At 36.2% G+C, this 11788-nt stretch overlaps 1 protein-coding gene across 1 annotated transcript; it reads left to right on the forward strand.

The window, feature by feature from the left end:
* The first annotated feature begins 2207 nt into the window (after positions 1–2207).
* On the forward strand, positions 2208–11335 carry LOC134234523 (elongation factor 1-alpha 1-like). Its single transcript, XM_062716602.1, has 8 exons — positions 2208–2226; positions 5040–5467; positions 7135–7314; positions 7698–7865; positions 8453–8735; positions 8906–8997; positions 9096–9260; positions 10685–11335. Exons 1-8 carry the CDS (start codon positions 2208–2210, stop codon positions 11333–11335), a joined length of 1986 nt encoding a protein of 661 aa, XP_062572586.1.
* The last annotated feature ends 453 nt before the right edge of the window (positions 11336–11788 follow it).

The raw sequence follows: 11788 nt of genomic DNA on the forward strand, positions 1-11788 counted from the left end.
TCTGGTGCCCATCTAAGAGCTACAATTGCCAATATGTTCTAGATTTATCTTTATGTCGAGTTGAAGGCCACAGCAAGTGTTTTCTTCTTTTCAAGTAAAATATTTTGAAGAAATTCTGTTTAAGAACTTATTATTTTCCCTTTTATTACGTTTTTAAAAATGTATTTGACAGGCCAGAAGACAGACAAAGGTCAGGTTAAGTGACCTCTCTTAAGTTTTGTTCTGCTCTGCAGACGACACAAAAATATACATAATCATCCAACAAGGTAAATACATATAAGCTATGTTTGCTATTTCAAGTAGATAAAGAAAAATGAAGTTAATGTAGAGACTCCATGTTCAATTGTTGACACGTATATCTGTATGTAGTGTACTACTTTATGAAAATCCATTTAAATGATACAGCTAAAACATTATAAAACGACTTTTAGATGAAGTTTGTGGAGATAATAAACAGCATTCAAGCTCAAAAGTCCATTCAAACAATACATATCATGAGCAGAGCAACCACGACCTCTAAAACGTCAGAGGTAGGATCAAGTGCTTCGAAGGAGTGAGCATTCCCTGTCGACCGGTCACACACGCGTGTGCTCCTTGTCATGATCGGGAGAAAAACTACAGAAAAAATCTGTAGACAGTGTATAAATATTGGCCTTAAAATTAGTATGAAAACAAATCCATTTATGAACTTGGACAATTATTTCTTTAAACGAGACTGTCTAGTGACGTAACATCGTTTTTGAAAGGGGACAGCAAGGAAAAATAATCAACTGATCTTAAAAATCCTGACAAGAACAAAATGCAAAACTGTTCCAAACTCGAAAATCCTTTTTCTTGGGGGAGTTGTTAAGCTCCAACTTCTTTCCATACCTTAAATACTTAAATATACTTCATTACCCTTATTTGACTATAATGCAACAAAACTACGGGGGCAAATCTATATAAAAAAAAAAAACATTTTCTAATGTAAAAGATTTGTCTGAAAAATCTATCTGATGCTACATGCCTGCTGTTGATATTCTTGTTTCATCAACTTGTTAGTTGATAACTTAATTTGCTTTAGAAATTGTTCATTTGTAGACCATGGTCTTGCGTATCAAATCAGCTGGGAGATATAAACCCCGTATTAAGGTGAGGGTAGATCTGTATTGGAATGCTGACGAAAAGTGAAATCATAATGCTCTGTTGTTCAGTAACAATAGCAATTTGCAATCTTTTTCTAGTCAAATTTCCCATTATGAAACAGATATGTCGGAATCCGTTGTTTCTTTAATTTCAATCTAACTGGAATTTATCGTGGTCGAAATACATGTGTGAATGGAAATAGTTATTGTAAATTGATAACACCTCGCCTCAATTTACAATATGTATCTTCATATCGAGATGAAGGCAACAGCAAGTGTTTTATTTCCTTATGTATAAGATTTTGAATAAATTCTTCTTCAAAGTCTGTTCATAACGGGGCATAGTTGGTATCCATGGGAATTCTATAAGATTGTCTATTGATCCGATCTCCAAAAACAGATAGATATAGTCAATCAAAAACTCAAGCATCTTTTTAATATCAGCTTCAGGGTACTTGTTGTACAAATACAATTTTTGTTTACAAGAAAATAACCAATGACAAGATGAATGATTTTGTAAGTTTCATTTTTATTGAAAAACAGCTGTTAGTAACGCCAAAAAGCCTGGGATTTATTTTATCTTGAGGAACGGTTGTATATAAAGTCGAAAAGTCGTATGTTGTTATGCTCATGATTCTCGTAAAATTTCTGGATTTCTTTTGAATGCTGACAAATTGTTAAGAAAAAAAAACAATATCGATGTTTTACACTATTTCATGTATGTATTTTTAGGCTCACTTTCTCTAAATGTTTTATGTATTATTCCGATGAGCCACTGAGCTTCAGAAAAAAAGGATCTTTCATGAGGTAATAGTTGGTGACGCATGCGTCTTTGAAGCACTTTAATTCTTCATACTATGACTTATGACAAACCATGAATTAACCAAAATTATTTTAATTTTCCGAACCCCATTCTTAAATAACCCATACAATTAACTTTTCAATTAGGAATTTAATAACAATCTTGCCTGAGATTATTTAGTAGCGTAACTAAATCTGGGCGGATTAGAGACGGTCACACACCTATTTTACTTTTTAACTTTGTCTTTAATCCTCTTTGTTGTGGACAAGTAAAAAGTCAAAATGGCGGAACAAACAGAAAGTAAGTTTACTCTCAGAAAAATATAAATAATTCTTTATTAATTATTTTACATCAATTGCACTTGTGCCAAACGTTCTCAATTAACAACATGTACAAAGGTGAAAGGATTTGAACTGCATTCCTGTAGACAGTTTTTGTTTTAATTATGTATAATCAGTATTAGTATCAGAGTTTCAAATATTTTCTCAAAGTTGAAATTTTGTATGAAACTAGTATAAACTAACCCTTAGCTTCGAACATACTTAAGAACAAATGATTTAAACAAAATGAATGTCTGGAAATGATTATATATCTATTTTTATCTATGTTAATTTTAAATAATGCAATTAATAAATTTCTACAATATTAAAAGAAATTGTAAACTTTCTACGGTGTTCAAATTTCTATATTTCTGCAGTCGTACTTATTACTCTATACAATCTTTTCACATTAAAAGCCCAATATTATATTGTGAAACATGGAATGAAAACTTAATTATTACATTTACATATATAAACATGATTTATAAGTTATAATTTTCAAGATATTCGACAAAAGTGCGTTTGTATCATCCGTCCCTGAATAGAGTTTGAAATAGATCGTAGATCAAATGATATACTTCATTAAAGTACAAATCATCTTACTTCCATCATTCCGGATGCCAGTATTGATTTTCCCTCTCCATGAACATATAGTTTTGCTAATTTACTCATTTGAGAAAACAGGATATTTTTTATATAACAAGAGGCCCATGGGCCTTATAGGTCACCTGAGCATTATGCAGTGATTTAATTTGATTCAAGTTTTAAGCTATGGCTTTCACAATTTTGAAAGAGGCACCATTGATCATCATAACAATACACTTAGCAGTTGCTTAGTTTGTTTACTTAATACCCATAGGCAGGGTGGGGGAACAAAAAATGCATTTCAAGTAATCAGTAATATTCAGCAATAATCAGTAATGCCCCTATCACACATAAACCCCTGACCCTTAGGCCTAGATCCACACATTGCACAATTTTTGAAAAGGCACCCTTGCTTTTCAAAAATATTTGATTAATACCAAGGAGCAGATCTCAAACAATTCATCCAGTTTCAGTATATAAGTACACCCCCCCCCATGGTACCCCTGACCCTGGGGCCTTGAAATTCACAATTCTGGAAGATTATGGTCCTTGCTCATCATAACTACATATGTAGTTCATCTGCTTAATACCCAAGAGCAGAGAAAAAAATTTTCAAAGATTTAATGTATTTTCACTATATAATCAATAGAGCCCCGCCCTATCACTAGAACCCTTGACCCTAGGGCCATAAAATCAAAATTTTGGAAGAGGTATTCTTGCTCATCATAACTATGTACTTAGTTTATTTAATTTCTAGGAGCAGAAAAGAAATTTTTTCAAAGAATTCATGTATTTTCATTATATAATCAATAGAGCATCGCCCTAACACCCGAACCCTGACCCTGGGACCATAAAATTCACAATTTTGGTAGAGGCACTCTTGCACATCATAACTATGCACTTAGTTAATTTATTTAATACCCAGGAGCAGAGAAGAAGATTTTCAAAGAATTCATGTATTTTCATTATATAATCAATAGAGCATCGCCCTAACACCCGAACCCTGACCCTGGGACCGTAAAATTCACAATTTTGGTAGAGGCACTCTTGCTCATCATAACTATGCACTTAGCTAGTTTATTTAATACCAAGGAGCAGAGAAGAAAATTTTCCAAGAATTCATGTAATTTCACTATATAATCTATAGAGCCCCATCCTAGCACCAGAACCCCTGACCCTGGGGCCATAAAATTCACAATTTTGGTAGAGATACTCTTGCTCATCATAACTATGCACTTAGTTAGTTTATTTAATACCCAGGAGCAGAGAAGAAGATTTTCATAAAATTCATGTATTTTCACTATATAATCAAAAGAGCCCCACCCTAACACCAGAACCCCTGACCCTAGGGCCATAAAATTCACAATTTTGGTAGAGGCACTCTTGCTCATCATAACTATGCACTTAGTTAGTTTATTTGATACCCAGGAGCAGAGAAGAAGATTTTCAAAGAAATAATGCATTTTCACTATATACTTATTTAGCCCCGCCCTAGCAATAGAACCCCTGACCCCAGGGCCATGAATTTCACAATTTTGGTAGAGGACTCAATACTCATTACATTCATGCCAACACCTGGACTGCTTGATGTCCAGGAGTAAAGAAGAATTTTTAAAGACTGCATTAATTTTAGTGGTTTTTGCCCCACCCCCTAAGCCCCAGGGAAGCAGGGACCATGAAATTCATAATTTTTGTTCCCCTTCACCCATAGATGCTTTGTGTTAAATTTGGTTGAAATTGGTTCAGTGGTTGCAGAGAAGAAGCTGAAAATGTTCAAATGTTAACGGACAACGCACGACGACGGACGAAAACAGATAGCAATAGGTCACCTGAGTTTACTCAGGTGACCTAAAAAAAAAGGGTTTGAATGTCCTTTACCAGGAGACACATTAAAGTCCCACAAAATATACCCAGGCTCAAAATCTTGCTCAAATGAAGTCAACCTGTGACAATATTGGATTATCATTCAGAAACGTAAAATCACTTGACGTTCTTTCCAATTCCAATATACAATGTTATTCTCAATCATTTTCCTAGTTTCACCATGAGGGAAAATAAAGTGGTAATTTTTATAAAGGGATATAATGATGACAATGTTGACAAGTTAATGAACTGCAAAAAAATCTCGAATTGATACCCGCGGAGCATTTCATTGCAGAATCTAGTCATCTTTTATTCATGAAAATATAATGATTGTTTATTTTCCAGGGGACGATGTCGATAAAATGATGAAATCGGGGTCCTCTGTCGTGTTACCTAAAGGCATGAATAGTAAAGAAATAAGCGACAAAGCAAAAGTTAAAAAATTCGACGCCAAAGCGAACCGGAAAACAAGAAGTTCTGACGGATTCCAGGAAATACAGTTTGAGGCGTGCTCCAGCGGCCGCTCAAGGTCACCCTCTGTCAGAACCGACAACAGCATTTTCCCTTCCCGGCCCCCGTCTGCTTCCACTGAAATGTCACCAAGGCTCCCGTCATCTCTCGCTAACAGATCTGAAAACAAAACACCATTTCTGAACCTGGCTATGATAGGACCTGTAGATTCCGGAAAGTCGTCATTGACTGGACGGTTACTTTACAACTGTGGTGTTGTTGATGAAGTAACTCTGACAAAAGCATCCAATGACGCCATTATTGTGAGTTTAAACTATAAATATAGAGTTATCAACAGGGGATGCTTACTACACCTAGGTACCTGATCCCATGTCTAGAATTTCCAGGGGCTCCATGTTTATGTCCTCCTCAGTTATTTGTATTGTGTAAAGTCTGTTTGAGTTCGATCCCCGTTCGCTAGCTTCATCCTTTTCATTCATACATATCCCTAACACAGAAAATATTCTACTGTGCAACTGTATTTTTCAAGCCATGTGATTTTGCATGGAGTTATATTTTTGGCAAATTCTACATTCAACATTGTGTCTCAGACCCAGAGAGAGAGAGAGAGAGAGAGAGAGAGTGAGAGAGCATTGATTGATGACTCTACTTGTCTTTGGCCTGTCTCAATTATTATATCTGTTTTCATCTCTCATATTAATGTCTTCCATCACGACCATAGTTATTGATTTCACAATGAAGGGAACAGATGAAAAGTAAACAACGTAGAAAGAATATTTGATCAAAGAATTTTGCCGTTTTCAAATCTTTCTAGAATGTATTTCATAATAAGATTGATATCTAGGAATGAAATTTTTTTTTTTTTTGGAAAAAATGTTTCCGTCTAGTTGACTTCGAACATCCCACTCGCTTCGGAAGTCCTTACAACTCTATCAATCGAAACATCATTTTTATAATGGTAATTATATGTCGTTCAGCTCAATGAGCTATTCGGAATTCAGAAATTCTCTTCTAGGCGACCAGTATTTTTCCTTCCCGCTTCTTTACTAAACATCTTATTTGGAGAATAGGTTTTGGAAGCATAATGTACATCTAATAGAGAATTTACAATTTTTAATTGTTTTTTTTTAATTCTTAATGAAGTGTTCTTTAAGTTACTTGAGAAGACGTTAATGGCAATCTAACAATCAGGCTATCTGATAAACGTGATGACTTTAACTTGCCCATATATATGCAGCAATATACCTTCATCACCTGCATACGGAGTTTACATCTTTGAGTTGATTAGATTTGCAAGAGCATGTTCTTCGAATAAACAATTTCTACAACGAGGTAAATTATTGACAAACAGGATGATGAAACAAGAACTTCAGCAGTCTCGTTTAAAGTCATCATTTCGTAAGTTCTATGGTCGATACAATGACCTTATTAGCAAATACAATTTATCATTGAGTCAAATGCTGTCTGACGTTTTTCATACCAATTGTTAGTCCATTATTTCTACACAAGGAATTGTCAACGGATTTTTTTACGTTATTTCCCGATCATGACAAGGAGCACAAGGGGATGCTCACTCCTCCATTTCACCTGATCCTACCTCTGATATTTTGAAGGTCCGTATTTGCTCTGCTCCTGTTTTGTATTGTTTGATGGACCTTTGATCTGGAATAATGTTCGGTTTCTCCATATGGTTCATTCCGTACTAAGAAATACTCATGTATGTAAATTGTCAACAAATTCCGATAATTTAGGTTTTGTGCACTAGTATATGCTATGAAAGCTTACATACTGTGCCCACGAAGTGTCCCGAAATTGAAAAAAATATCTTTCTTTGGACCTGGAAATCAGAGAATGATTTTAGTTTTGTCAACGAAATTTTTAAATAAATATATCTGAATGTTATATGTATATGTATCAAGGAAACGTTTACAAAATATATTGTTCCATAATGTTTCTTTTGTCGCAACAGGCTGGAAAGCCATCTTTAAAATTCGCCTGGTTAATGGACAAACTGAAAGTAGAGAGAGACAGAAACCATTCTATAGATAGCAAGAGTCGGCGGATGGAGACCTCAGTATATAATATGGTTGTTGTCGACTGTCCAGGGCACCGGAACTACATTCACAACATGATTACTGGGCTTTCACAGGTAATGACGTCATAACATGATAACTGGCATTACACAGGTAATGGCGTCACACTTCCAATTATTTCAAAGGTATGTGCTTAAATGGGTACTTAGGACATCATAAAGTTTTGCATCCGACTTTCTATTTTCAGCTACATGTACAAAAGCTATGTACATGTATATTGATTCCTATGCTTGCACCTTTGCTAGCCAAGGGTATCTGATCCGCTACTGAGGTAGGTAGAGAAAAAGAGTCCCTTGGCTTGCGAAGTCGCAATGCTTGATACTTCATATAAGCTGACTCCTCTACAACAGTCTCAAAACCTACATAGCAAACACAAATAAACAACCAAATCATTTTCAGAAATTTATGATAGTGTTAAACACTTCAATTTTTTTTGTAGTCAGATGTTGTTGTCTTAGTTGTTCCTGCTCCTAAGAAAGAATTCGAGCTTTCAATCACAAAAACTGGACAACTGAGAGAGTATCTCAACATAGCATACTCGATGGGGGTCAAGAAACTCATTGTTGCTGTAAATAAAATGGACGCAACCTCGCCACCTTATTCACAGGTCAATAATATAGTATATAGTCTGAATTCAACCTGAAAAATTGTGAAATCAACGTATGCGACGATAATTTAATGATACATTTGATGGTATTTCATTTACTATTGTTTAATTAAAGTTTGATTGTTTGTCTAAAAGTTGGTTAATTTATCGCTGATGGAAATGCCACATCATGTGTGGAAACATTTAATTTTGATATAATTATCCGCAGTTATTCTATATGTTCTGGCGTGATCAGATTTGTCTGCTTCCATAAGAATGACGTCAGGACGTGACTATGATTGCTTTCTCTTTCTTATCCCCATATTTTCTGTGCCTGTATGATGAACTCGTATAAACCATTATTAACGATTAAGTTTTTCAAAAAAATATGCTTTGACAGAAGTAACTTGATAGTGGCCTGTGTTGTGTCAGCGGAGAAGAAATTATTATGAATACTCTTGAACATCAATCACAATCTGTAATTGTAAGGCTAAGTTGTTGTCATTGGAAATTGCGTCTTTCAGATTACAGCGTAGTTTCAGACAAAATGTCAAAAATGAGAAATCTCTTTGTCTTAACTGTCCTTTTACAAAAATTTGCTTTTTCAGATAGAGTATAATTCCTGTATTCATCTCGTGCAACGTGTTGCGCAAAAGGTTGGATACAACCCCAATAAAGTCATATTTGTTCCCGTGTCCGCCATGAAAGGTGACAACATTACAACACCGACAACAAACATGTCCTGGTACGATAACTGGGAGACGGTCAGCAGGCCAGGAAACCACGTGACTGGTGTGACGTTATTAGATGCTTTACACAAGACACAGCAACCAACGCGTATGAATAGCAAGGCACTGCGAGTACCGATACACACTGTATACAAATTAGGGAGTACATTGCATATTTTTCCAAGACTTTTTACTTGTAACCGATTTTATTTTTATATTTTTCTGTATATCATTATTTTACGCATGCATGATGATAATTAATTTTAAAAGTGAGCATGATCAAAGTAATTAACTTTGTAGTACACTTAATAATCCTTCCTTTGAATGTTTAAGATATAGGTATCGTGGCGGCTGGTAGAGTTCATGCTGGATCTGTTAGACCACAAATGGAGCTCAGCTTTGCGCCTTCCCAAAGAAAGTGTTCGGTTTGTAATCTTGAATAAAAAAACTTCCTAAAATCAATCTATATTACTTAATGTGGTATCTTAAGAAAATTTTAGGCAAAGTTGTTTCCTTCATTTAGGCCCGTGCAATACAAATATTTGGCGAAGTAACAAACGAGGGACGAGCAGGCGACAATGTAGGAATTCAGTTTGAGGGACTGACTACAAACAAGGTTAAGAGGGGGTACGTGTGCGGGAACCTGTATGATGATCCTCCCCGGGAGGCCAAACAAATAACTGCACAGGCAAGTAGTGTGTAGTCAAACAAATCACTGCACAGGCACGTAGTGTCTAGCCAAACAAATCACTGCACAGGCAAGTAGTGTCTAGCCAAACAAATCACTGCACAGGCAAACAAATTACTGCACAGGCAAGTAGTGTCTAGCCAAACAAATCACTGCACAGGCAAGTAATGTCTAGCCAAACAAATCACTGCACAGGCAAGTAGTGTCTAGCCAAACAAATCACTGCACAGGCAAACAAATTACTGCACAGGCAAGTAGTGTCTAGCCAAACAAATCACTGCACAGGCAAGTAATGTCTAGCCAAACAAATCACTGCACAGGCAAGTAGTGTCTAGCCAAACAAATCACTGCACAGGCAAACAAATTACTGCACAGGCACTAGCGACCAGCCAAACAAATCACTGCACAGGCAAGTAATGTCTAGCCAAACAAATCACTGCACAGGCAAACAAATTACTGCACAGGCAAACAAATTACTGCACAGGCACTAGCGACCAGCCAAACAAATCACTGCACAGGCAAGTAGCGACCAACCAAACAAATCACTGCACAGGCAAGTAGCGACCAGACAAACAAATCACTGCACAGGCAAGTAGTGTCTCGCCAAACAAATCACTGCACAGGCAAGTAGTGTCTCGCCAAACAAATCACTGCACAGGCAAGTAGTGATCACTGCACAGGCAAGTAGTGTATAGTCAAATAAATCACTAGCTTCGAGTCAAACAAATTACTGCACAGTCAAGTAGTATCTAGATAAACAAATCACTGCACAGGCAAGTAGTGTCTAGTCAAATAAAGCACTGCACAGGCAAGTAGTGTCTAGACAAACAAATCACTGCACAGGCAAGTAACGACCAGTCAAACAAATTGCTGAACAGTCAAGTCGTATCTAGCCAAACAAATAACTACAGTCGCAAGTAGTTTCCAATCATGTAATGAAGCAAAACAAAACATTGCTCAGGCAAGTAGAGACCAATCAAACAAATCACTGTTCAGGCAAGTAGCATCCAGTCCGTTACGTAGTGTACAAATATGTTATACATATATAATAACACAGGAAGAAACAATGCCATTCAATGAACTTAATGGTACCTAAACGTTTTCTAAAAGGTAACTTAAAGGACAAAACTCTGCCCTTAATCTGTCAGTAAACATTCAGTGATCATTCATTTAACTGAAAGGCCCAGTTTAAATTTATAAAGCCCAACATCACTATATCTAAGCATACAGCTGTATATTCTACGTTTATAAGATGTCTGATCTACACCTAACAGCTATAGGCTAAAATGTAATTGGGAGTATCAAATGATCATTTTAGTATGCTGCAGTACTATTAAGAGAATACAACACAATGTAATCATATCGTGCACACAAATTATGTAATTTTATAACATAGTAGAGAAATTTCTTTTTGGTATTCACAGATACGCATATTGCATCACCCAGGGAACATCAAGAAAGGTTATTCGCCTTTGCTCCACTGTCACACCGCCATGACGGCCTGTACCATCACGAACATCATTGAACGAACGGATGATCGAACAGGCATGACAGCTGAAGACTTCCCGACATCCCTGACGACCGGAAACGTTGGTCTGGTGGAAATGATCCTCCTCAAACCAATCTGTGTAGAGACGTTCTTTGATTATCCATCATTGGGGAGGATTATTTTACGCGATTTGAAGCAGACGATAGCGGTCGGGGTCGTCGTCAAGGTCACTAAAAGCAATATAAAAGACATGAAAAGTTTATTGAAAAAGCAAACTGAGGAAAAAGCGGCAGATGAAACGGAACAGGAGGAACAGAAAAATAAATCAGAGGGTTATGATACACTGCGGTCCTTATCGAGTGACATTAAAAACGAGGATACTGTTGATGGTGTACAGAACAGTGTGAAAAGTGAGAGTAGTCCTGAGAGCTTACCAAATACAGACAAAATAGAATCAGTAATTGAAAGTCAGGAGCAGGGTAAAACTGATACCGAAGAAGGTATAACAAGTGAAGTACCTACACTGAAGCTAAATATTGATGTACCAGGGACAATGAATGACAGTGGGTGTATGGAAGAAGTTTAATAACTCATCGTCAGGGAATCAGTAGGACTTTTAGATGGTCAAAAAATTTAGCAGTACTGGTTACAAGAAAAACTGCTTCACTTCTATCATAGTAAAAGTTTACAGAACAGATAATAGTTTGATTTCCCTTGTTTTTTTTATGCTCTGCTTTACTCGTGTTTTTTTAAATTTTACTTTGTGTTCTCTCTTACCTTTAACTTTTCTCTGAGAGCAAGAGACACATGTTTAACTGAAAAACTCATATCACCCCCTTAGGGGAATTGTAAAATCCTATTTAATTTGCAAGTTTTTGTGTAAAATAAGGATGTTTTACTAACTACAGACGGTAAGGGACAACTCAAAAAATATCAACAGAAAAACAAGATGATTTCTTCATTGTCAACTTTCCTTATTTACGTAGAAATACTCCGCAAAACCTGCATATCGTGTTAATGTCTTGCAACGTATTCGATG

Source organism: Saccostrea cucullata, unplaced genomic scaffold, assembly GCF_032062105.1.
Source record: "Saccostrea cucullata isolate Sc308-1 unplaced genomic scaffold, CSIRO_AGI_Scuc_v1 ctg173, whole genome shotgun sequence".
In the NCBI taxonomy this organism is placed as follows: Eukaryota; Metazoa; Mollusca; class Bivalvia; order Ostreida; family Ostreidae; genus Saccostrea; species Saccostrea cuccullata.

Excerpts from the sequence above, each read along its gene's own strand:
- LOC134234523 (XM_062716602.1), top strand. Across the intron at positions 7,866-8,452 it reads CCTCGCCACCTTATTCACAG|ATAGAGTATAATTCCTGTAT; the intron begins GTCAATAATATA and ends TTGCTTTTTCAG. Across the intron at positions 8,736-8,905 it reads CACTGTATACAAATTAGGGA|ATATAGGTATCGTGGCGGCT; the intron begins GTACATTGCATA and ends TGAATGTTTAAG.